This window comes from Tinamus guttatus, unplaced genomic scaffold (genome assembly GCF_059628265.1).
Source record: "Tinamus guttatus ecotype Peru unplaced genomic scaffold, ASM5962826v1 Tinamus_guttatus_pri_ptg000083l, whole genome shotgun sequence".
NCBI classification, from domain to species: domain Eukaryota; kingdom Metazoa; phylum Chordata; class Aves; order Tinamiformes; family Tinamidae; genus Tinamus; species Tinamus guttatus.
Window position 1 is genome coordinate 414466 of NW_028288617.1, and position 27828 is coordinate 442293.

The 27828-nt window shown below is 39.0% G+C and overlaps 1 protein-coding gene across 1 annotated transcript; it reads left to right on the forward strand.

Annotated features, from left to right (window-relative positions):
* On the forward strand, positions 1-27775 carry VEGFD (vascular endothelial growth factor D). Its single transcript, XM_010221810.2, has 7 exons — positions 1-250; positions 15906-16116; positions 19655-19845; positions 22330-22478; positions 23741-23838; positions 26037-26232; positions 27110-27775. Exons 1-7 carry the CDS (start codon positions 161-163, stop codon positions 27234-27236), a joined length of 1062 nt encoding a protein of 353 aa, XP_010220112.1. The 5' UTR covers positions 1-160; the 3' UTR covers positions 27237-27775.
* The last annotated feature ends 53 nt before the right edge of the window (positions 27776-27828 follow it).

Below are 27828 nucleotides of genomic sequence, written 5' to 3' on the forward strand. Positions count from 1 at the left end.
ATAACTTACTCTCATACGCTGGAATTCTTTGTGACTTTATAGCAGAAAATCTGGAAGCTTTCTTTTTTTTGAAAGGGTGATAGCGAAATGCATTTCAAAACAGACGCCTCCAGCTGTATCACAACAACTGCGTAGTAACCTGTGGATCTTAAACATCAGAATGCACAAACCGTGGGTGACTCTGAATATTTTTATGGTGTCTTTTCTGCATCTGCTGCAAGGATCTGATTATGAGAATGGATCTGTGAAGGTGGGTGATCTATTTTTCATTATTATTGTATTGTGTGTATGCCAGAAGTATACAAAACTAATGTGCTAGGTGGTGGTCTTTCTACTGTGTTTTCTTTGTGGTGGTTTAGTTTCACAGATGTTTAGCTGCCATAGAGGAAGAAGAAACTTTAATGAAGCTTAATCCGTACTCAGGGTTTAAGATTTTCTTTTGCTACTTATTAATTAATTAGTGCATACTCTCTTCCTAAATATCGGTTGTCCCAAAACCAACCAACCAACCAAAAAAACTTGTTAAATTAACTCCTTTATTTCAAGAATGTATGGTTTCAGAAATTAGTATTCTAATAATGATTTTTAAAATTAAAATGCTAGTTATCTAAAAATTCTTGTTCATCACTTGTTCACTTGTTTCTAGAAATCAGAATTATGTCTTCTTTTGTTTTGTTAGGAAATATTACTCAAGACTCTAAATTAAGCATGTCATAGTAATAATAAAGCACATCATTGCCTGTGAATTAACCTTTCTTCTGAATGGTTAACTCGCAGAAAAAAAAAAAACGGGGTGAAGTCTCACCTTGAAGGTAAGATTTTTCAGATCTGACTTTCTGAGACAATGTAAGAACGTCCAGGACTATCATTTCTGAATATCAGAACAAAAAAAGTGAAACAAGAGCCTCAGCATGCAAATGTGAGTGTACCCAAAACATGATTAATTCTGTGTGTGGCGCAGAACAAATTATCCGTTTTTCGTCAATAGAGCAAAACAACTTAAATCTTTTGTTTTCACTTCAGAAGACTTCCTGCTTGCAAGGGATGATCACACACTTGTCTTTAATGACCTCTATTTTAGAAAAGCAATGTTAAGTTACATGCTTAATTGCAGATTCCCATTGCCAGCAAAAGAAGTTAGTGGTGAGCAATGTGTGCTGCAGAGTGACTGATGACTCTTTTGCCTGCTCACCATTCAAAAGCTTTTAACTGCAGCAATCACTTCTTTGAGGGCATTAAGACTAGTGCAATCAATCTGTACATATTTTACCTTCACAAACAGCATTACGAATCACTGGTTTCTTACATGAAGGAATCATTTCATTTAAATCAGAAAGCAATTTCTAATGGAGGAGACTAACCATTGTGTAATTGGATATGATGATAATTCTATTTTTTTGCATAAGACACAAGTTTATTCAGCATATTAGTAAACCACTACTTAAAGGCCTTAACTGATTTTTGAAACTATATTCACTTTGCCTAGAATGAATGCAAGAGCTCTTTTTGCTACTGTGCCTGGTTGTTACGCATAGTTTACAGCTTATTTACCATGATAGCATTATGCGTCCAGCAGATGCAGAGCTTTAATTGCTTTAATATTAAACCAGCTACTGATGTCAAGCAACCATAGTCTAGCCATAGGGTATTCTTGCAATATAAAACCATCTATTTGCAACCATTTATTTCCAAGGCTATAATGAAGAAATAGTGTAGTTCACAATATAAAGGGCTGTGTTTCACATGCATTAGCTGGTGATTACCAAAACAAAAAGCCATTTTCTCTGCTTGTTCAGGTTCTTTCTATATGGACATGGATTCTTGGTTGACTTGCTCATTACTTTTGTTTTGATGTTTTATTTAGTATGTTAGATTTCTGGATTATTTTGGCATTTATGACCAATGGGTTTTTGTGTGTGCACACATACACCCCACAAAAAAATCCTTCATTTTACAGTGTTTAATGATAAACAGGGCTACACCCATTTTTACTGATCTGCCTCAGTTTTAGTTACAGAACACAGAAAATATGCAATGTATGCACCTTCCTTTAAAGCTTTTTACGATCTGTGTCAATAATGCCAGAATAAAAGCCACAAAGTCAGGAAGAAGGTAAAACAGTTAATGAGAAGAAGTACAGAAGTTGCACAGAAGCAACTTACTGTCTCTATCAGTTATATTAGTTCAAATAGTTGAGTTCTACACAGTAGATCTGAAGTTTTGAAGCTGTTAATGACTCAGGTGGTGTCAGCGTCATAACGTTTGGGTTTCAGCAGGAATTAAATACTCCTTTAGGGCTCCTTCCACAAATATCCTAAATAATATGGTGAAGGCAAAGAGCTTACTCTTCCAAAAAAGCTAACTTTCCCTAACCCAAAGAAATATCCTCCTATTGTGGGTAGTCATCCCTTTTTCTTTTTTCTTTTACCTTTTTTTTCCTTTTTTTCCCCAGGTCTGCACCAATGCCAGTTATTCCCTGTCCACCAGTCCCCACTTCTTTCTTGTCTCCCTAAGTGATGTCTTCCCATTCCTCACTTCAACTTCATTAGCTCCTGTGTGACCTGACCCACCATTAGCTTGCAGTTAGTTTTTCTGCTTGGGTTCCTTGGGTGGTCTTTGTGTCTTCCTCCTTCCCAAGGAGGAGTTTGAGATATACCTTCTTCCCCTCAAGCCCGCAGGAAGTCAGTCTCTCCCAGAAGATTCTCAGTATCAGTTTTGGTCCCCCTACCAGTCCTTATTGCTTTCCAGCTCTGGTCTGCTTATTCCTACTTAGCTTCCTCTGCTTCCGTACTCCCAGCTCCCTGTTTTTTTCTTGGGGTTCAGGCCTTCTTGCCTTTCCTTTTCCCTAACCCCAGTTTCTAATTTTAGTCTCCTCCAATACTTTTAGGTCTTACCTTTTCCATCAGGGTTTATCTTCTTCCCCTTCCATACTCAAACCTGATGACTTCTTTTCCCACATTGCCCAAGCCCGGCAGCCTGAGGGCCTTCAGTTCTGTGGGCTGGGCCTATGCTGACCTGTAGCCACACACTGTTCAGCTCCAGGCTGGAGTGTGGTCAGTACAATTTGCAAAGAGTTTAGCTAGTAAACTCTAGAAAGCCTCTACGGAGCATCTCTGAGTCGCTGTTGTTCTCAGAAGTTATTACATTACTACATTAGGGTAGGTTTTTACAGGTACAGCAGTAGGGATATCTTTGCCAACAAAGCCTCTTCAAATATCAAAACTTCACATTTGTGATCCCCAACAAGAGAACGCTAGACACTTACAAAGAAGAGATTGTCAGGAAAGCTTTACATGGAGAAATAAAGAGCTTTATCCTCAACTATGGTCAAGCTGTTTTGTCTGGAAAAAAAATTATTAAAATCATCATAAGGCAGATGCTTCATGGAAAGTTTTAGCCTGAACATCTAGAGTGTGGCAATGTTCTAAGCGACTGAAACCAGAGTCTTGTGATGGGAAGTGGTAGGCAGCCTTAGTTTGGGACCAGCAGTCAGGCAGGTGTAAGACATGACTCTCTAACTGAAATTATGTCAATATTGGCAATAATCCTTCTTTATCACATTCTCGTTATTTGACTCACAGTACCAGTCTGACATACTGATTCTTCAGAGAAAAATTAGATTTCCACATGAGTTTTCTGAATACTGAATATTTTTTTTATCAGGAAATGCTTTAAAAAATCCCTGTTGAAATTGTTCCCTAGCAGTCTTTCATGTTTTGGAATCCTTCAGCTACAGAACCACAAACTTCACTGTCTCTTTTCCTGTCTCTCCCCCACACATTTTTCCTCTCCTAAAGAAATGACAGACATAGGCTACTTTTTCCATAATTTTAAAATTAGATGCAAAGAACTATGTCCTATATTCATCAGAGCCGAGGCAATTTTGCCAAGAAAAGCTGTCAGAGTAACTTCTGTCTTCCAACAACACAATCACCTCTCTAATGAGGCTGCAAGATCCTGATCTTTGAGAATTTGAGTCTACACCCTCTCTGCACTTATCCAGTCTGTTATATTGGTAATAAAATGTTAGGGGGAAGGTAGGAGAAAGGGACAATTGGTAATGCTTAATTTATAACAGATGCACAGCTTTCAGAGTTTTTTTGCAAAGATCTCTCTCTCCCTGTGATGAATTCTCCCTTCATTCATTAGAGAGAGGTTTATGGCTGATCGGTCTGAAGAGTATCATTGAACTAGAAAAGTACTTTCTCTCAAGAAGATGGAGGGTAATATATTCCCCTTTCCTAGAGATAGGAAAGGGGAATATGCTCTCTGTTTTATAAACTTCCTTTTCAGAGCTAAACCAATTTTTTACCTCTGCATCATGCATTGATGCAGCCTTGAGTGGCCATTTTTGCTCAACCAGGTTTTCTTACATTTTCTTACTTCTTCTGTTGCTACTGAAAATTTGATAGAGATGGAAGATGCTTTACCAGCTCAACTGGTATGTAATACCTGTCCACTGCCCTGCTTTGCTGATGATTCATGTGAAATAGCACTTTCCCATGATCTTCAATTCTTGGAGCATGGAAGTGTGGAATGCCCTGGCCTTGTGACAGAATGGAAATACTGGAGTACCATCATGTTGTGAGCACAAGGAATCGTAAAACTCTTTGTTTCTTTCCATCCTAAAGACATTTACAGTCCATCTGTACAAAAAATAGGCATCTGGGAAGGAACTTGAGCTAGTTTTAGAAGAGTTTTTTGTTTTTTCTTCAATTGCCACTGATACTGCTGTTCAGATAGTCAAATCCACCCAATAGTTGTAAACTTTGCTCCCTTTCTAGAAAAGAGATGCTAACAAATCTTCTATCTCCTAGTTATCTTAATCAAAGACAACTCTGAGTAGTAGTCACCTGCACAACTAGACAAAGCAACTTTGAAGATTGTAGGAAACAATTTCTCTCTTTAAACTAGACTTTCCATCCTTAGGTCCAACTTCCTTTCAAAGTTACCAAACTCTTTGAAATAAATATTATGGAATTGTGGTTTTCAAAAGTGCTTTATTATCTCAGCTTTGTGACTGCTGCTGTTGAGTCTTTGTGATTACAATCTCTGATCGGTATGATGAGCCAAAAACGTGTGAAAATATACTTACAACATTCCTGCAGAAATGACTGTGCTTTTCCTCCAGGGGTGGGAAGCTATTAGGAAGGCTGTGAAGAAAGCCAATTTGTTCTGGCTTTTGTCTGCTACTGACTTGAGAAGCTACAGTGAAGGATAAGGGAATAATTTTTTATTGTTGCCATGCCATATGGCATCTCTTCTTGTCTCTTATCAGTTTGGAAAGGCAACTACTAATAAATAGATGTGTTAGTGAGAGCAGCTCTCACTTGTGAGTAATAGCAAAATATCCCTCCCAGCTGCCATCCCCATCCAGTCCATCTCAGTGAGGAGTCTAATGTCTGAATAATACATCAAACCATTTAGATTAATCAGACACAGCATTTGAGAAGTCCTCTGTGTCAGTCAGCTGCTTGAAATGAAGACAGCACTAATTAAAATTTGACATCACATCTGGAGCTCTGTAAAATCAAGGGGAGGCCGGAAGGCAGATTTAGTGGGCAGTGGAGCAACTTTCAGTTGATCTGTGATCACAAGGCAATCAAAACAAGCAATCAGCTTGTGTTGCTTGTTTGATGGCTCTTTTCCACAGCCTGCTTGTGCTTCCCCTCTACAGGGATTTACCTTCTTTCTAGCCACCGATGTAGGCTCTCACAAGAAGCGAACGGAACCAGAAGGGAAATAGTCTGTTTGAAAATGGACAAAACTTCTGCAAACTCTGACTTGAGAGAAAACCTATTGTCCACAAGTTTTGTTCTGATGACTACTGTCCCCACTTTGCACTAAGTAATATTTAATTGTGCCATCATATTATTCTCTGGACTCTGTATTGGACTCTGGACTCTGTATTGGTATGCATTTGAGAAAAATAGATACGATAGGGTGGTTCCAGACGATAATTTACTTTGGATTTGGATCTACCTCTCTGCCTGCTCCCCTTCTCTACATACCCCCTCAGCTGCTTTGCAAATCTTATAATTCTTTTGGGCTGCAGAGACCCCATTTGCTAATGCGAAGACTAAGCAGAATTTGTCCTTTTTTCATGTCCCTGTGAAATAGCTATACATAAATTTCTGTGAGTAACTGAGCAGGCTGTTTTAGCTTGCTCACATTACGATAATTCATCTTCCTGACAGACATCTGTTTATTTATTCAATTTCCTTCCCAAAATGTGACTTCTAGTTTCTGACCATGCTACTAGTGGTGCAACGCCACCTGGAGTCCTTACCCGTCAGCGGAATGGTACTGAGTGAACAGAGGGACAACCAGAGGGAGCGATTGGGATTTGGCCATCCAGTGTGGGCAATACATGGGCTTAGGAAGGGGTGAGCGCCATTCTTGTTATGAGAGTTGCTTTGTCTGAACCACACTTTCTGATCAGAAGAACACCGGGTTAGTTTTAAGAATTCACTGTCACTGCTTGCAGTGCAGTCACCATTTGCATGCAGTTGGAGAAGGAATGATATCTGAGCTTTGTTAAATTGCAAAAAGGATGTATCTTGTTACTCTATAATATGTCACATTGCATGTAGAGAACATGCCATACAAACAGGCAAAATCTTTCACTTTAATTAGCAATATGACTCAGAACCCATGTTACTTAGGATACTTTCCTGAACGCTAGAAAAGATTAGTTAAGAAAAATCACAATTCCAGGAAAATGTGTGCATGTGATTGGGGTAACATAAGTTCAGAGAGTACTGGCAGTTGCTCTGGTTTGTGAAGTGACATTTTGAAATCCTATCGTCCAATTGGCTAGTCACACTTCCAGAACATTTATTAAAGTGTCTTGGATCAAGACCAGAAACCGATGAAAGCACTGACTGAAGGAACCTTCATCACATTAAAAAAATATTTTTAAATAGTAAAAGAATCATTAAATAGTCATCTAATTTAATTTGATTCCTCATTGCTGAGACATTCCAAAATCACCGTCCAAACCCCAATGCCTTCTGAAGAACAGGCAATCATCCAAAGAAAGTGACTACAATCTGGATATGTTCTTCATAAACACATAAAACAAGTAGTTTTTGATGTGTAACCTGTGATAGTCTTAGACTAGCACCCAACATTGTATATTGTGAGGCAGTTCTGTATAATTTTGCTAGCTTTATTCTATAATGAGCATGATGTATGCCTGAAAAGATTATGGCAGTGCAAGGCAATACAAACAAGCATAGAAATAAAGGTCCAAGAAATATGCACAAGAGAAGCATAAAGGTAATCTCTTGGTGTAGATGAGTAGACATGCCGGAAAACCTGCATCATAGCAGACACGCTCTTTTTCCATCTTGTTTTTTTCCATCACTGCCAACAAAATGATACACAGTGAAGATGTTACTCTCAAAATCGTATTTCGTGTCTAAGAGGAGTGTTGTCCATGAGAGCCAAAAGTCTTGGTTGCGAGGACAGAAGTTTGCTTAATGAGAAAGCAAGTTGATTTTCAAAATCTTTGCTTGATGAAAGTATTTGCCTGTCTCCCTGCTTTTGGTGTAAGGATCTAGATGACTACAAGTATGTTGCTGTGAAAGGTCTTTTGGCTCTCACAACTGTGTGCTATCTCAAAGTCAGTCTCTGAATGCTCTGGGTATGAAAATGAAACTGAAAATAATCCAAGCAGATTTATGCTTTCACTCAAAAAAAAGCAACTTCCTGCTGTTTTAGTCCTTTACTTTGATTATTTAGTTTCATTTAAAACAACTGAGTATTTTGATAGTGTAAGCACGATACTAAAGTGCAAGAAGTCTGATCTCTGTTTGCTGTAGACCACAAGAGATCAGGTTTTGGTTAGAAAGGCCAATCAAAATATAAAACAGCTGTTCTCTTGAAATCAAAGGGTAGTTAATATGATTTATTGGTGAAAATATATCATCTTCAGGTGAACTACAGGCCATTTTGTCCTTGACCACTACACTTAGGAAACAGGTAATTATGTCTTCTGTATTCACTGGGAGTGAGCCTAGAGCAAGGGAAATTGACGTGAACTTTCTACCATGCTCAACAGTCTAGAAGTTGATTCCTTTCTCCAAAGTTTAGGCTGCTGGTCAGATGATATGCTGACAAGGTTTTAGCACAAGAGGCTCTCAAACATCCTCCCTCATCATCGAGAAATGCAACATTCTCAAATAAACATTCTCTTATTAGTCCCCTGCTCCCTCAAAAAATGTCTGCAGACCTATTATTTTTACCATTTTGTGTTACTCCCTACACATGCAGGATATCCGTGGGTCTTCCATTTCTGTGCTCTGGACAGTCTCCATTGCGCTTCCTACAGGACGGGCCATTCCGCAATTTCTCCTCCAGCAGTAGTGACACACTGCGCTGTAGGGTGGGTGGCTTGATCACACAATCAACTCTTTTCAGACAGTATGAATGGCCAAGGCAGATACTCTGTAACTCCTGAGACAGGCAGGTGGTAGATCTCTCTGAGGCTCTGGACGGAGAAAAGAAAAGCTTCTTCTAGTACTGGCTCTTCAAACCTTTAGTCATGACTGAGCAAGCAGGCCCTGATGAAGAGGCAGCTGACTCATAGGCCTTCTGCTCAGAGTACCATTTCCTCCTCTGAAGGTTGGAGCTGCTGCTGCTGCTGGATTAGCTGACTGAGCTTTACAGGCACATGATGTGTTTCTGACACATGTGGATGATGTGTTTCTGACACATGTGGATGTTTGCTGATAGAAGATAAATAGAATTGGCCCTTGTCGAAGTTGCAGAAAAGACTGTAGTAGTAGGCATGTTCCAAAAATGCAAAACATTATCAGGCAAATCAAGGCTTTACAATTTTTGAAAAGGCTTTGGAAATTAGTTTGCCTCCAGGCCCAAAGAGACCATCGTCTTTGACTATCATAAAACTATGCCTGATGCCATGTAAGGGTTTCTCAACTGCAATGCAGTCCTTAACTCATTTTATATTCAGTGAAATATTGTTTACGCCATTTCCAGCCTTTTCAAGAAAAAATTCAGCTGATGCTTCCCCCCCGACAAGGTTCTTGGGCAAAATAACTGTACTCTTTCAAGATAGTCTTTGCTGGAGAAAGCACTCTGTTAAAGAATGAAAGCTGGAAGTCTCCTTCACCCAGACTTGACTCTGTCACAGACAGCATGTCCCTGCAAATGATTAGTGCTGTAACTGTGATGACAGACCAGATGAACGCCCAGTTGTCTGGATAAGACAGAGCAGTGGTAGTGTTTGATCTATTTTTATAAGGCATTGAAAATGGTTTGAGGTTTAAAAGGTTTTAATTGCTTAAACAATGACCATTTGAAGGTAGAATAAAGTACTGCAAGGTCATAAAACTTAGTTTATGCTTCTATTAGTGATGGGGGAATCCACAGTTGTCACTGAAAAATCCCATAAGAAGCCTCTCTGTTTCAGCGAATAATGTTACTTGGAAGCCAAAATATCTCATTGCTTTATCTTTATGATGACATTCATTATAAATAAAAACAGCTTAATAATACTAATGATGTTAGACAGTAGTACACCCAGAAGGGATAGAGTTGAGGATAAAGCTTAATGTATTAAAAGTTTATAACTGGCAAAGAATCAAAATATGATCGTAGTGGAGCTGTTGAAAAGCAGATGATTTCTGCGTCCTCAGAAATGAAATACAATGGTGATAAAGTTGCCACAAGCTATCTTGTATCTTAAGTTAGGCTTCTTATGCTGGATGTTTATAGGGTGATGCTGCTGGTTGTTGATACAGCTGTAAGACACTTTTGCCAGTCTGATGCTTTCAAACTGTACAAAATTCTCTCATGATTTAATTATTGCTTGTGTACCACCCCAAGAATACAAGATACTGAATACTTCTTATGATAAAACTTGAGACTGCTTGAGACCATTGCTATATCAAAATCATTAGCTATTACTCTGAGCAATGCTATGTTTTCTGGGTACCCATTAGATGAATGCCTCCCGCTGTTGTCTTCTACATAGGCTGTAGACACCAGAGCAGAGATCATATCTGTATTCTATATCTGTATATGATCCCATAGCATTACCACCTAGGAGCCACAGTAATGTTAAGAATAGTAATAATGACCATTAAATTCCCTGGCCAAATCTGCTCACAGTCTATGCTACAAGCCACAACACAGCGGGCCAGTTAACCCATGGCCCTGAGGCAGGGAATGAAGTGGTTTCCTCTGCCAGGTCACATGAGTACTTTCCTCCAGCCAGTCCCAGGGTATTCATCTGTTGGTGTAATTGTGCTTCCTGATTATTTATACTTGTGTCCCTGAGAAAAGTTGACTCTATCCTTCATACATTGCCTGGACTTTGGATAAGGAAAGGGAATTTTACCTCATTTGACCACATTCAGTTGAGTATGATTTATATCACCTAATTACATCTGAGCCAGAGACCTGTAGACTCTTCTTGCAAAGGAGGAGAGAAAGAAAAAGTTTGGAGGCACATTTCTTCCAATGGACAGACAAGAACAAGACAAATATGCATCCAATAGAGCTGTTTTTCTGCATTAACTATAATGGGAGTCTCAAAAAGCTAGTTCATATATTCAGTTGGGTGAATGATACTCATAGGATCAGATTTTTTATGACAGTAGTGTTGCAGAGAACTACAGGCTCTCTGTAGCCATGCAATTTGAGCTCATAACAATGATCATATACTGTCTCAAAATCACTTCAAGGGGAAGCACATCAGGGAAGAAAATAAGATGTTATTCTCAGGAATAGCACACAGCAGCAAAGTTCCATAACATTTTGATATCATGAAGTATATAACTACTATTTAAACTGGATTTGGTTTAATCTGGTTAATTTTTGAATAGCCTTCAGGCAGTACTGGAATGGGGGGAGAGGCTGTTCTTGATAAAAAAGGAAATCTTTTTGTTGTGTCATCTGTCTTCTACATGATTTCTCTTGAACTGAATGTAGATAGTACTGCAGCATCAAGAACATGACACTCACATTAAAGCTTCAAAATGTTATGCACTGCCAGTACTGTCTCCCAATGTTTAAAAGCCTTTACTGTGTGATGCACCCTCCCCCACTAAATTGGTTAATTTTGAAGGATAACTTAACTCAAAACTATTTTGCCTTTTTTGTGAATCAGTGTAATTCAAAGAACCATCATCTAGGATATGCAGGTTATGCAGCTACAATCTGCTTTCCTTGGCTAGATAAGGCTGTTGGCTCTTTTTATTGCTGGGTCATAAAACAGTGCAAGGTCACTGAGAGGTTTCTTAACCACTTCTCTTGGCCCCAGACATAGTGATAATGTTGAAACTTTCCAATGGTATTTATGCACTGCTTATCACAATAGTACCTGTGACCCTGGCTCAGGAAAGCATTCCTTTTCAGGAGAGTGCTTGTAAAGACCTTCTGTGACAGACTAGAAAGAGTGGAACTACTGAACTTTTATTACACACTGGGCTATGCTGACTCACTCAGACATTGGTTTGAAAAAGTTAGGACATTTTTTCTTAGGCAAGAAACTTGGGAGTTTGTCAAGGATTGGGGAAGTTACAAACTGCTGAACTGCAACATCTGACTGGAGGTCATCGATAATAATTCTCCAGACTGTGAGTGGGACCGTGCATCTCTGTCACACAATGCATAAGCCAAATCCTTGGCTTGCATAAATCAATGGGGTAATGAACTCAGTGTCTGATTTAAACCAGCTTCCAAGGTGGGAAAGGCCACTGAATGTACCACTGTTTTTTTCTCATTTCTTTCCAGTGCTAAATACTTGTAGGGTTTTTCTGGCATTTGAGACTGCTAGGAAGAAGAAAGATAGTCCTTTATGGTTTCTTTTGGAAAGACAGAAGTTATAATTATCCAAAAATCACAATGTTAACCCACGTTATCATTTCCTGATGTCAGTGATGTTGCTCAAGTGCAGGAAAATAAATTTTGCTCTTTGGGTTGAAGAATGGTTTTGGAAAATATGGAAGGCCAGTTTTACAAAAAACCTACAGCTCCATTTAAGTACAAACCTGATCTTTATGTCCTGATATAGGATTATTTCTTATGTTAAAAACATAATATTAAAAAAGCAGTGAGCTGAAGGGGTAAGGATGAACTGCTTAAATCTGTTACTTTTATTTTGCTTTGATATTGGTATTGACAGATTCCTAGGAAACCCTTATTGCAAACCTTTATTGCAGCATATGTATTTAATCCAGTGCAGGATGTAAATTTGTGGACATATAAAGTTTATGACATTTGGAGCTTTCCAATGAAAAAGCACCAAAGGTGATTTGTGTATTTTGGGATCTGAGAGGGATGCTGCCTTGCCCTTTGCCATTGTCTCCTTCTCTGTCTCTTTCCCAAGCTTTAATATAGATTTTAAGATTTTGGGTGTCAGGTTCATCATTTTGCTATCTATGTGAACATCAAGTGCAGAGAGATCCTGTTTCCCAGCTAGGTTGCAACCATCAGAGACCACAAGTGCTGCAGTGGTGACTGCACTCATTCCAGATAACTCCTGAAATATGGACAGACCTACGGGAAGGCTAGTGAGGGCACGTCAAAAAATCACCTGTTTCTTCATACCATTCTATATGAATTAGGTCTAAGTAGACTTCCATTTAGCTCATCACATAGAATACGGGGAAAGGAGTAAACATAAATGATGTAAAAACACAGAGGAATTCATGCACTAAAAGATGACAAGACAGAGTGAAGGATGTTACAGGTGGATTAAACTGAACAAGGCAGAGAAGGGGCATTTGACACTGTGATAGGGGAGTGAATCTGGAAAGAAGGACCGTAGTTGTCAGTGAAAGTCTAAAAAGGCCAGTAGGAGTATCTGAAGAGTGGGAAATACAAGGTGCAGCTGCTGCAGTAAGAAAGCAGTTCTGTTCCTCTTGCTTGTTCTGGGGAGCAGGATCTCCCAAAGATGTCTGGAGTTTGTTGGGCTCTTTGCATGCTTCCCCTGCTTTGCAGCTGAGTAGGGAACTCCTCTCAGGTTTGAATACTGATTTTGACTGCTGTCCACCTGATATCACTGTGAGGGGGAATAAGGTACTTGATCATCACACGAGGCGTAGGTTTGAGGTGCTATCAATCCTAACACCTTCATCCAATTTCACATTTTTTCACATTTCACCTTCATCCAGTTTCACATTTCAATCTTTTTGTATTTCTGTGCAAATCTGTGCTCGACTTAAAAGTGGAGCTTTCCTGTCAGCCTTAAAAAGGGCTTAAATTTAGATTAATACATAAAAGAAACACACAGTTATGTGGTCCTTCATATATGGTATTATCTGAGACCACTAGTGTGTTTTCACTTCATGCTGTCCTTTCCAAAACAAGTTGACTGAAGTTTAGTCTCTGGTATCAGAGGCCTTAGTGCTACACCCTATTGTGGGGGTTGTTGTGTCTTCCACATAATTTTCCTTTTATAAGGTTTTATTTTTGAATGTTTTTTAATTTCTGGATAATACCCTGTACAGTCAAAGTGTATAAAGATGGGGAATATCATTCCATTCTGTCAATACTCTAGAAAGTGTTTAAATGAACGTTTTATATAAGAGTATCTGAATAGGCCCTGTGAAGCCAAAATAGATGCATAAAAAATATTCACAGTTTACATTTTGACACTTAGATAGATTGGAATAAAACTAGGGGGTTCTCTTCAGACATTTTATACTCCAGATATGGCAGCAGGAATCATTTGACCAAAGATTCACAATACACACAGCCGCCTCATGGAAGCCAGTGAACTGTGGATCCTACTAGGGCAGGCAGCAGAAAGGCTTTGGATGTGATTTCATCCAATGCAGGCTAAACAAATCACACTCTAAAAGTGTCTGTAGTTTTTTGTCTTGGCTGTAGAGGGAGATGAGTATAACTAGCTCACAAAGTAGGTGTCTATCTTGTCTAATAATTATATACGGGATTGTAGAGGTAGGCACCTGGCTGCCCTATCAAACCAAAGAGCTTGGGTAGGTATTAGGAAACATCAAAACAAGATGAAAAGAGAACAGACAATAGATTCACTTAGCAGTATTAGAGTTTACAGGGAAGCAATAACTGAGTTCTAAGGGCTCTATATGAGTTTTGGATAATCATGGCTCAGTTAATGATAAACAATTTCTGATGACTGCAAAGGGAACACTGCTCATTCTGCTTCCTTTGTACTTCTCTGGTTTCCAGTAAATGAAAAACAGTACAAGACAAGGAACAACCTACATATAGAGGCAGGCCTTGTCAATGCTACTCTAATGCATCAACATCGGAGGTACATTTTATTTCAAGTTTGTAAAAGTCTTACAGTTCAGTTATTGGTGCTAATTATTCACATTCCTTCTGACATCTTTTTTTTTTTTTTTTGTAAGTATTGAGATGAACTTTCCAGTTTTCACTACATATGAAATTTATGAGAAATCACTCACCAGTAAAGAGTGACCACCCCTAGAGTGGAAGCATCATGACAATGTGCTAGATATAATGTTCTGTAAGGGTTTAAAAGAAGAGCAAATAATTCTGAGTTAACTACATAGGGAATTTTAGGTCAGTGAAAGGTAATTACCCAGAAATGAACTTGGCCAGAATGTACAAGCTGACATTTATATCATTGCAAAATAAATGCTACAGATGTTCTAATAATGAATAACAGATGTAGTCAGTGTCTGGGTTGTGTATCTCATCTAAAAGACCTCCTTTAATTGGGGATCATTCCCCCAACCTCTTCCTCAACATTATACATTATATTGCTGCTACTTCAGACTTCAGACTACTATCTACTGAATCACCGGCTTCCTATCTTGCAGCTTTGCCTTTAAGGACTGGTGTTTTATTTCTAAGAGCTGGCCATGCAGCCTTTTATTTACAAGTACAGTCAGATGCACTACCAAAGAATACATCTGAGAGCACCAGCCCAGAGCAATACACCCATTGAGAAAGATAACCTTTTACTTGGGTTGGAAGTAATAATTTCCACCAGATCTGGTGAGTCAGTGGAAATAAATACTCAATGCCTTGATAAATGCACAAACTCAGATGTTGGAAAGCAGCAGCTGAAGAAATGAGTATTGCTGTGTGGTGCCCTACAATGGTCTTTCTGTTAAATGGGTATTTTTTAAACGGATAAATAAATTCAAATTGGTGGGATAGATCTTTGCAGAGAACATCCTACTTTGGGCATGGAGACGGGTCTCTTATGGAAACATTTGGGGGTATCTGTCTCTCAGGAGAATGAGATGATTGCACAGCCACTGCTGTACAGCAACAGAGCTCAGGCATGGCTTGAGGCCATTCTAGCTGACTTAGGGGTTGTCCAAGTGGTAGCTGGGATAGGAAATCTGTGAGTTTATAGCACATTGAAGATGGGGTTTACCCACCACGTGGATGTGTCCATATACTTGGGCAGCTTCCAGCTATCATTTGCCCTTTCAGTGATTTGATATGATTGGCACCAACGTTTTTCTGGGAGGGCATTAGGTGGGTCATGCACAGGCACACGGGTTGTGCTTGCCAGCTGATGTCATTCACGTGGTCTGCAGCAGTGGCCTAGGATTCATGCTGATGGGACAGGCCAGGTCAGGCACAGTGGAGATGTGTGCAGTGTCTGCCAGGTTCTCCAAGAAGCAGTGATACAAGGAGTATCACCTGCATTTGTCAGTCATCTTCGATGACCTGTGGTGGGTGAGGAAGTGACTATTTCCTCTCCCCAGTTCATGAGGGCACAAATCCTGCAGACTGGTCTGACTCTAGGCACTGTCAAAGAATGAGGACATTCCTGTATGTTCCTGTTTTCCCAGGCTTTGTCTGTCATCCTCAGTTACATGCTGCCTTCTGCATGAGTGCTCTCTGTGCTGTGTTATGGAGGTTATGCTGCAAGGTACTGCCTTTCTGACATGGCCCTTTCCTTCCAGAGGACGTCTCTGTCAGCATTAGAGCGGTCAGAACAGCAGATCAGGAGAGCATCCAGCCTGGAAGAGCTGCTTCGAATCACTCATTCTGAGGACTGGAAGCTGTGGAAATGCAGGCTAAAACTCAAAAACCTGGCCAATTTAGACTCCCGCTCTGCGTCACATCGCTCCACCAGATTTGCTGCTGCTTTCTATGATATTGATACACTAAAAGGTAGGTGCAGATTGGCAGCTGAGTCTGGTGTCAACTTCAGGACCACTGCTGCTTGTGCAATAAAGAGTTTAATAGCAGGGGATTCCTAGAATACATCAGTAACAACAAGGCATTCGTGGAAAATGACATTGTACAAAAGAACGTTAGGCAACAGCGTAAGTATGTCTCCCCATTTTAGGCCAAATCAGGCTTATTGTTCTCGGTATACTATCCAAAGGAAAGATATATTAAGTATGGATTTGTCAGTCCACAAAGAAGAGAGAAAGTAAACAAGCAAGAATAGGTTGGAATGACTGGCTGAGGGGCATGCCAGCAGCATTATCCTAAATCTCGGAATTTGCCTGCAGGCAGAAACAAATGAGTTTTACAGCAGACATAGAAATTCCCTTTTTTTATTATGTGTGCTCTGATATAAGGCACCATATGCACCATCAGTAGTGCCTGGGTGGGAATTGCTGAGGAGGAAAGTATTCCCCTAATCTTGATCTGTTTGATGAAATCTCTACGGAGAGAAGATGTAGATCTTGAAACTACCAGTCAACACCTGAAGGCTGGGAATCACAATCTCCCACCTAGAGCAAAAAAAAATAGTATTCCCTGCAGGTGAAAGACTCAAGAGCCCATTGTTAAAGAGCCCAAGAGTTCATTGATGTAAAATCAAGTATCAGATAGTTTGTTCAAGAAAGCAAACATCCTATAGCTAAACCAAACTGCAGATTTGACATAACACAGAATGAGCTTTTTGTTTTGGTGTGGTTTGAGGTTTTTTTTTGTGTGTTCAGTCTTGACTCTGAAGTGATATGATTAGATTACTTTCCTTTTGAGAAATCAGATATTGCTGATCCTGTTCCACTGCCATTTTTAGAATAACCGCAGACACATTTGCACAATGTTATGGTCACTTTCATGTCTTTTATATTTCAGCTAAATTGTGACTGAACGGAGGCCTTAATCTGCTTCTTTGAGCCAGAATACAGAAATACACACCTGAATGCCAATTTAAAAAATGTTTTCATAGGATAGACATGGCTTTAAACCTCTCATAGATTTTTTTTTTTTAGAAAACAAAAACAGTTAAGAGGCCTTTAATTAACAGTATGCATTTGCTCCGCACACATTTACAAGTCTATACAGAAATATTGGTAACACAGAGCTGTTACTGTTCTGAAGTACTATCCAGTATCAAATGCTGGATTTTTCTATTCAATATTGCTCAGCTCATTCAGGGAGCATTAGCAGTAATGTAAAAATGTATTTATTTTGTCAACTCGGTGAGACAATAGATGATTTTAATAAGTGATACTGGTAGTTTAGATTGCAATAGGCTTTTCTCAATGAGAGAATAATACAGTTGCTCAGGAAATAAGGTCAGATGACTCTATAGTCTTATAGATATCTCATTACCATCATTAACAGTCTGTAACAGCTATAAGGTTTCGTCCTACTCATCCTTTAAATGTCTGGCCCTAGACTCAGTGATGTCAGACTGTCATTCACTGAAATTTAAGTAAAAAAAAGCCTACTGGATCATATTCCCATTCCTCCATTTCCACATGGAAACTATTTTTTTCTAATATTTTGATATGTTCAAGGTACTAAAGCCCCTATTAAAAAAGAAAACAAACAAACAACTACAAACATTAATTTATTTCCTACACTCTTTGCAGTCAGTAAGCACTGATCTTTTTGCCAGGGCAATCTGTTTTGTTTTAACAAAGTGTTATGATGAGAAGGTTCAAGGGAGTCAGGGCTACGGAATATTTTGCTGCTAGACGCTCTTCCGTAGCACCCATACATCAGTAAATTCAGGTCTTTTTCCCTCCTTTTCAGAGCTGACACCAAATTCACAGAGAGCTCATGTCACCCTGTGTAACCACAGCCTCCCCAGAGCATCTCAGCTCACCTAGATCAAGCAGAACTTTCAAGCCTGAGTATGCATCAGAGCCAAATTTCTTGGCAAATGGCCTATGCTCATTCATGAAAAAGATCAGAGTGACCATGATGCTTCAGAACAAAAACCTGAAACACTTCTTTCTCTAGCCTTACTTATAACATCCCCACCATTAGAGAAAGAGATGAAAAAAGAGAGGATATGCGCAGTTGAAAAAGTAATTACTGCTGACACTCATGGAAATTACATCTGAAGTGATTTAATCCACATACCTTAATAAGTTGTCAAAGACTTTATTTTCTATTTTAAAGCCTAGGATTAGATTGCTGTTTGGAGAGACTCATATAACTCCAGAATTTTCTGTTGATTTAGTGATTCTACTCCTAAGTTATTCTGCAGGACATAAAGTCAGAATCCAGCCCCCAAACACTTATTTGTTGTATTTTTTGCATGACTGACAAATAGAGAGAATCAACCCTGAGGAAGAACTCTGCGGGAATAAACAACTAGTTTGAGTATACGCAGACAAATAAAGAACAAATTACAAAAGTGGAAGTCAAGTAGGAAAGAGAGAAGTAAATGCTTTCCAGGAGACAAGCTAGAGCATAAATTAAACATCTTCCATGAAAAGTTTTTTTTTTTTTTCAGAAGTTTCCTATAGCCAAGTGCATTGTTTGCATAACAGCAGGGAGGTGGAATACTTAGGAAGAGATAGCAACTTTCCTAATAGTATAGAAGTTGGTGTTGATCTCTCCTAAGGCGGCTGGAGAAGGGCAGACAGGAAAAATGTTTTTCATAGTTTTAGGAAGGACTTAAAGGATAAGCATTGATGACTCTTGTGTAATTCCATAACATGAATGAGTTAAGCAAAAGCCAAAATAAGCACAGCCACCTCTAACAAGATTTGAGATAATACTGTGTAAATGTTACTGTTTTCTGTCTTGGTTTAGTCAATTAATGTGCAGTCAGAATTTGACAGATCGGTCTAATATAAATTGCTAGTCTGTAACTATTCAGTGTTCAAAAGATGTCACATTGTTTTGAAAAGATAAATCATGCTTGATTTCATATTCCTGTTATTCAAACTTGAAACCCCTGAGGGTACTTAGGTGTGAGAGTGTTTGTGTTGGATTTCATTAGACATTTTGGAAACCTTGTTCCCTGGCTGACATCCAGGAGGAGTATTAATACCCTCTGACCAGAATCTGTTAATCATTAATGTGCTTTTCCAGTCAGGTTCTGGTTTGATAAACAGCGGGGTAAAAGTGAGGAGATGATAGAATGACAATAAGGAGGTTTGCCCTGGAGAAGGTGCGAACAAGGTTTGGATCAGTTTTCTCAGATAGAGACTGTGGCTAGTAAAATCAATATAGTTCTACTTAACCCACTCTAATTAACTGAGATTTTTGTCATCCATGTTGTGAAAACTTCAGGCACATAAATGTAACAACTCTTTGCCAGTGCAGCTGGTGTAAATCCCTGGCATAATATTGTCCTCAGACTTTCTCTGGCTTTTAAACTGATGCAGGTATCAGCAGATAGTGCAAATGGTCTCCCAGCAATTCATTTTTATTTATATAAAGTTTTTACTTACTAATCAGAGGTTTACATTGCTGTCATTGCTTATCAAAATGGTGTTTTCTCCAGTGATAGATGAAGAATGGCAGAAGACTCAATGTGTGCCACGGGAAACCTGTGTGGAAGTTGCCAAAGAGCTGGGTACAACAACCAACAAATTCTTCAAGCCTCCCTGTGTGAACGTGTTCAGATGTGGAGGCTGCTGCAATGAGGAGAGTCTGAGCTGCATGAACACAAGTACAACTTACGTGTCAAAAACGGTAAATGAGAGCATTTATCTGCCTTCTTTTACTTTGGCTCTTAGAGAAGGGAGGGGAAAGAGGATGTTTGGTTTCTGAAATCCTGTTATGTCAGATCTGTCTGCACTGTCATAACAAACATGAGAATTAATGTTTCATCCATGTGGAGTGAATGCAGGTGTGTGCAAGAGCATTTTACATTCATGCTGATTAGTTAAAAATGGCTATGTATGCATAGAGGTAGAAAATAAGGCCCCGAGAAAATGAATGCAGGCCCTTGTGATGTTGAGGAGTCTAAGAAGCCAAGCAGTCTAACTTCAGTGCACCCAGATTATCTAAACTGATCTCTGAGCAGCTTTGTGGAAGCCCTGGATCCTTGATCAGTTATGTGTGGGAGCTTTTGAAGTGACCTACACAGCCCATCTCCTTTCCCCTGGAAACCAAGGCTTGGGGTACGTGTCAGCATGCCGACTTGTCTTGGCTTCGTGCTGCACCTATACTCGAGGGCTGAGAAACGTCACACTGAAGTTACAGTTTAGACATCTAAAGGAAGGTGTGGCAGAGTCCAGCTTCAGTTGATATGAATATCCTTCACTGAATATTTCACATCAGGAAAAAATATGTTCTCAGTAGCATGGGAGTCATTCCATTGATTTTAGAGGAGTGTATATGGATTGCTGTGGTTGTATCCAGGAATGGAATGTAGTTGGGGGGGCTTTTGAGGGAATGTTATTTTGAAGAAAGCTAAAGGAATGTTACAGTCTGCTGAAATGTACTTTTTCAACAAACTTATGAACTGCTGTTCCCAAAATACATAAATAAATAAATACTTTTTAGCCTTATCTAGCATCCTGAGCTGATCAGATATCTCTCTGATATAGCCAACAGCTCATAAGAGATTTCTCCTTCTGGTGTGGAATGGAAACAATTAATGAACATCGATGCAGGAATAACGCGCACTAGTTTATTTCGCTTAAAATGTATTTCAGTACAACTGTCTTCGACATGATAGAATTACATTTCAAAACCTGAAACAATAGAGAGGTGAATCAAGCTTGCTCCCCTTAAAATGCCTTCCCATCAAGACTTCAATTTTAATTTTAAAATAACTTTCTGTGATTTTTGTTTTCGTTTAAGAAACCCCTTTTTGACAATTAGAATTTAATATGTTACTCCAAACACAAAAGGTTTTATGAACTATAAGAAAGGAGGCACAAGATGAAGATTAAACTAGGAAGACCAGTCTACTGTGCTCCTTCTGTAGACTGTGGACATAGATGATTCTATCCATAGAGTCAATTCAAAGAACTAAAGCTGGTATTCTGCTCAGAGTCTCTCACTGGCGCAAGATATCTCTCTACATAGATGCTGGAGGGAGACAACAGTGAGAAGCTGTCTGAATACTCTCTTTAGTGCTTACTTCTTGGCACTGTTCACTAAATTTTGTTGCCTGTTGCACCTGAGCAGAAATTAGCTACTGCCTTAAGCCTTTCTTTTCCAAAGTGACTTACGATTTGGAGCGTTCATGTCCTGAGACATTCAAATTACAACTTTTTTTTCCTGCCAAAAATGACTTCATTTTTAGGCTTACAAAGCTGTGCATGAAAAATTATTGGTCTGCTTATTTGGCACTGACAGCAATTTTAAAGTTGCAGATCTCAAATGTTCGGCCTCATTTGACAGATTTTCCCAATTTGTCTCTTAATCCTTTAGCGTGGAGGATCTCCTTCTCTGGAGATCTTCAAAACCCGCTTGGACGCAGTCCTGTGCCACGTGCTCTAGGTGACCCTGCGTATGCAGGGGGGTTGGACTAGATGACCTCTAGAGGTCCCTTCCAACCTTAAGCATTCTATGATTCTATGATTTCCATGAGCCAATGCTCTCAGAAGGTCCCAGATCCTAGTAACATTACATTAAAGAAGAATTAGTTTCTGGTATGTGTTTGTTCAGACCCTCCTCAGGATGATTCCCTTCAGAAACCAAACTGAACTATGCTATCCTCTGCATGTTCCTGTTTTTTCCGTCTCTAGGGAAGTTCTGAGAGCTATGGTAGATCCCTACAGGTGGATGGTGTGACTGTACGCTGGGATGGCTAAATAACTATCACTGTAAATGGCTGTAATTCGTGATAATACAAGTGATACAAGATTCAATGATACAAGTGAGAACAAAGTTCCCAGCACTTATATATCTTCTTCAGTTCACCTTAGGAATGCAGAAGATGCTTTGAATGTGTTTGCAAAGCATTTTTGAAGATGTTGGGTATTTAGGAGCTGGTAGCACTGAAACCAACATTTTGGCAAGTTTGTACCTTGGTAGGTATTGCTTATTCTTCTCTTGGAGAACCTCAGTGATCACCTGCTCGTTTATGTTTGTGGTAACTATCTCAAGAAAAGAGTAATGGTCAGACAAATGGTAGCAAAGGTTAAGAAGTTTTGATTTAGAATACATATTAATGTATCATGAAAAACAAACAAACAAAAAATGTTTATTTCATCCACCTAGCTCTTTGAGATCTCAGTTCCCTTGACAAGTGTTCCAGAGCCCGTTCCAATCAAAATTGCCAATCATACAGGCTGTAAGTGTATATCGAATACCCAACGTCATCAGTATGCCATCATACGAAGATCTGTCCAGTACCCTGAAGAAGATGGGTAAGTTCCCTCACTTACAAAATGCTACACAAGGTGTGCAATTCTGAGTATGAAAAGTATTTTATTTTGAATTGGTCATTAAAATAGTCCTTTTACTGTTTCCCAATGTATTTTTTCCAAATGACTTAGTTATCACTCAGTGTTAAAAAATCTGAATTAAACCTAGTAAACTATAAGTAAATGGACACCAGAATCCAAAAAATAGCAGGCTAGTTCAGCAGGGTTGGGAGTTATTAATACACTTAGGTGTTTGAGGGGAGGACTTGCACATATTAGCACAATGTTCCACTATTTAGTTATGTGTGCACTGGCTTTTTTTGATCTGGCACAAGCAGCTATGTTCATACATATTTTGGCCAGGGCAAACAGAATACTGCATTTTAGCAATGCTCTGCCACGTCTCAGGACCTGCTGGATTGAGACAGGCGCAAACTGTGGCCATGCACTTTCCTCTCCAGATCTGGCTTCTGTCTTTCAGTTCAGAGCCTAGAGAAAAGTGGTTTTCACATCTACTGATGATGTATATGATGCAAACATACCTTCAGTCCTGATGAGAACAGGTTACATTAATTTAGCAAAAAGTCTAGAAACAAGGCTACATTAAGTGAGTTAAAGCTAGCTCAGGTCTCTGTCTAGCTTTGCATGTAGACCTATCCCCATAACTGCCCTTAAGTTAGGACCGGAAAAGAGAAGATTTGAGTGAAGCCACCACAGCTCTTCATCAAGCTGCTGTCTCCTTCCTATGCAAATATTGAAGAACTTCAGCCTCATTCCAGTTTGTGAATTCCCCCAAAGCCAATCTGGACCCTCATAGGCCATCTGCAACAATTAGAGCATAGAATAGTATGTCAAACTGACCTCTCTGACCCTGAAAATAGTCCACTGTACATCCTTAAGCACAGGAAAAATTGTAAGTGCACTTTGCAGCATGACAAAATTGGAGCATGAATAGAGTTGGCAATAAGCTACTCTGGACTGGGTAGAACTGTGGTATGAATCAGTGGAGCTGCAAAACTGTACCTGTTTGCTAGATGTGCAATCCGAAATATATGCTGTATCTGCTAGTGCTAGTTTTTGGGAACCAGACAACTGAGCCCTATCAGTAAATTCATCGATCCCTAAGGTTTTCTGTTTGCAGTAGTTATACAAACAGATCCAATAAGCTTGTGTAACATTATGAAAGATCTACAATGCTAGCAGGCTCTTCTTGCCAAGTGAATATACTGATTTTTTTCACAATCTTTTTTTTTTTTCTTTCCTAGATGTCCCTTTGCCAACAAACTTTGCCATAATGGATGGGTATGGGATAGTGACAAATGTGAATGCGTTGTAGATGCACAGCACCCCAACAGACGGGAAGGTAAAGCTGAAATTACAGATGACACCTTCGATGTACTATCTTTAGGCTGGCTATGTCTCATACTGGTTTTCCTCCCTTTTGTTACTGAGAGAGTTAAGCTTAGATTTCACCCCCTAGAACGCCTCTGTTAATGGAGTGGAAACACACCTGAAAATAAACACAGCTATGTGTTTATCCCCAACTCATGTTATCTGCTTGAGCATTTTTTTTTCTATCAATACCAGCAACCTGAATAAGGAAGAAGAAATAAGCATCCTTGCTAAATTTTACATAGGGCTGAGTCTTCATGTGGGAAACATTTAAAAACAGGCTATCAGAAAGAAGATGGGTAAAATCAACTCTCCCAATTGGTGGTAGGCAATGCAGTAGATTATATGACCTTTCAAAGTTATTTGCCTTTTTTTTGTTGTTGTTATTATGTTACTTAGTAAGTTACTTAGGAAGTTTCCACAAGTATGCCGTATGTATTCAGGAGAATTCAAGTGAACCTTTTCAGATCTGTGGAAAGAAATGGAACATGGTAAAAGTGTTTTTCCCCCTCTTTCTACTTTTCCTAGAAAAGAGTTTAACCTGACAAGTATATTTGCAGGAAATACTCTCTGGTGAAACTGTAAGTTTAAAGATACTTACTGGCAGTAAACATTTCGAGAAGTTTCCCCACATCCTATAGAAGTATTTAAACAAATTATTTTTTTCTCAGGAAATTGCACCGGTTAAGCAAAACTGTCATTGCACTAGAGTAGATGGATGCAGATGGAAGTTCTGCTCTTTTGGGTTAACTTTCATTCAGAAAGTACAAGAATAAACCATCCAAGACAACAATAAAAGCAATATGGCAAACAAATCCCAGATTAGCAAGCTAAAGTCAAATAACTTAATAAACTACTCTGTTGGTTACAGTCTTCTAAAAAGCAAGAGATCAATTGTAGTGGTTTTTATAGGATCTGTTGCCTTCTAATCAGATTGTTTATCCATCAAGTAAGTTAGGCATTTGGGCTTAAGTTAGGTTCTTGGCTCAAAAGGATTAGTACTCTTATTTTAAAATCTAAATGACTGAGAATATCCGGAGTCCCTTTGGCTCTTAGACTTTTGTAAAGTCAGCTTTCAACATTATATTGACTTGTTGAATTATAGGTTTTGTTGACATAAGCTAAATATTTCATCAAATAAAAATCATTCTCTGAAGTACAATGTGTTTGGCAGTGGCTTGAACAAAATATCAACTTAATATCTGTCTTTGAGGCTAAAACAAAGGGAGACCTAAACACTCTACATCAATTTGTACATGCCAAGCTTTATCACTCCAAGGAAGGGTTTTCTTTTCCAAGAATTTGCTGCAGATTCCTTTTTCCCTTCAAATAGGATATGTTTTTTATTTTGTTTGGATATTGGTTCTCCAGCATTAAGTAAATAATAATGAAGGTTTCTTTCAAGTAACGACTGTGCCTTTTTTGGCCTCTGAGTTGAGAACTTAAGATTGTAGAGGTCATGAACATAGGTTACATTCCACATTCCATAGGTTAAATCCAAGAGCTAATTGCAAAACTACAGGAAATTACCTTTCCGATGACACATTATACACCATGACCTTTAACCAGGGATGTGCTGCCAGAATATTAATATGGCTTTCACAAAATGTGTTCCCTTTTTGCTAGGATTAGCCTTATATTGTACTCCAGATGTGTATTTTGAAGGAAGATGGATGAGGTATTTAGACAGTGCTTTCATTTGGCTGGGATTTTGTTTTTGAAACAAAGTGTTTTCTCCTTTCAGTAACTGTCAAGTGTACATATGCTGTTTATTGATGAGTGTTAGACCAGGTTGCACCCTGCTAAATACATTATTGCTTTTCCTGGCAGATAGTGTAGTACATGGACAAGCGTGATATTTTGTGTGGATGTGCAGTGACATGCAGTGTTGCAATGGCATTTGGCTCTTTTAAGATATAACCCCAAATAATGCAGGGCCACAGGAAATAAGTGTTAGAGTAAGGGAAATAATCAGTCCATTCTTCTCCTGAAAAAACTCCAGGAGTCCTTCTCTGCACTCTAAGTTGTGACAGAAGCTCTAAAGAGTAGAATCTATTGGAGAGTATATGTTTAAGTCCTAATGTTTGCAAATAAAGAGCTACAGGTATCCTCAAGAGCAGCACTTAGCTGTGTAAAGTTTATTACTAAAAAACACATATGCTGTTGTAGGACTCCCTCCTCTTGCTGAGCTGGCTATGTGTGGACAACATATGGAATTTGATGAAGATAACTGTGAATGTATCTGTAGACAGAAATGTCCCACGGACTTCTTTCAAAGCAAGGAGAACTGCAGCTGCTATTTGTGTAGGGAGAGCCAGGAGAGTTGTGCTCAGAAACACAAGATATTTCATGCCGAAACCTGCAGGTGAGTGTTCCTTGTTCAGTGTGTGTCTATACTGCAAAATCTGAATCAGATTGCTCAGACACTGGAGGTGCAAGTGCTCAGTTAGCTAAGGGTGGAATAGCTTGCTGCAACTATGGAGATAATAATAATAGAGAGAATATTTACAATACTTACCTCATAGAAAGAGTCTAAGCTTTATTTAATTAACATGCTTTGAGAAGTCTGGACAAGGATGCTACTCCAGTGAACACATTTATTACTTTTTTTTTCCCACCCTAATCTTAAAGAGACAAGGATGCTACTCAAGTAAATATATTTATTACCTTTTTTTTTTTTTCATCCTAATCTTAAGAAGATGACTATTAAAGCTGTGTTTTACCTGAAAGTACTGTGTGACACAGAGGAGCTATAGACTTTGTAAGTTCATGGCAAGGAGTATGTGGAAGTAGCCTTTGCATTTTTAGATTCAGCTTTGGCTGAGTTTGTCTTATAGAACTGACTACAATCTGGGCACACGATTTGTATGCCAGGCTTCTATGCCCAGTATTTCAGGAAACTGAAAGTATCAGGTGAGCTTGGGAGGTCTCTGTTTGAATATAATGCATTTTACAGAATTTGAGGGCCGACACTCCACATTTCAGTGCTCACAAGAAATTAAAGCATTACTTAGGTTGCAGCTGTGGACAAATTGTGGCCAACAATAAGACATGTTGATACAGACAAGCCGTCAGGCTGTGAAGTCTTCTCACACTGCACTGTAGCGTGTCAGAAATTTCCTGAGTATCTCCTACAGGAGAGCATCACAGTGTTCAGTGTTAAAAAAGATGAGGAATGTGATGGAAAAGAAAGAACATTTTATAATGCTTACCTCTTTGCTGTTTTCTCCTTTATTGAACAGCTGTGAGGACAAATGTCCATCCCAACCCCGAACATGCCCAACTGCAAAACCAGTATGTTCCAGGCATTGTCGTTGTCCAAAGGAGAAGAGAGGTTCTCATGGGTCCCAAAGCAAAGAAAATCCTTGACCAAACTTACCTTCTTCTCCAGCAATCCACTGCTTCGCAAAGTAGCTGTCACTGACTTTCGATAAATAGTAAACATGGACATCTTCCACATTAATAGCAGAAGAATGGATCCAGGCTGCACTTATTTATTAATCACTAACTGCAATTGGGTCCTCTAGGACATTGATTACTATTCTCTAAGAGGTACCAACAACTGATGAATTGTTGGCTGTCTGGAAGGATGAGTGGAAAGAGACAGTTCCATGGTGGATTATGAAAGGTGAAGCTGGTTTATTGGTGATAGAGTCACAGTCACCATCCAATCTTTCAGAATTTAAGACTAAATAATGTTAGCCTCCGAATTTTTAGCTAGTGCAACTCTTGGGTGAAACATTCCTCAGAAATTCAGTGTACAGGATCTGGCTTCTCATATCTTCAGCACTGAGTTATTTGATCTACTGTCCAGCTTCAATTATCATTTTAAGTTTATTGTACAACTACTGTCAGATGTGCCATATTTAAATGTATATAAGAAAATAAATACATCAGTTATTCAAGTGATCTTGATTTTCTTCTGTTACTTTAAAACTCTGCCAAAGAAAAAGAAAATAAG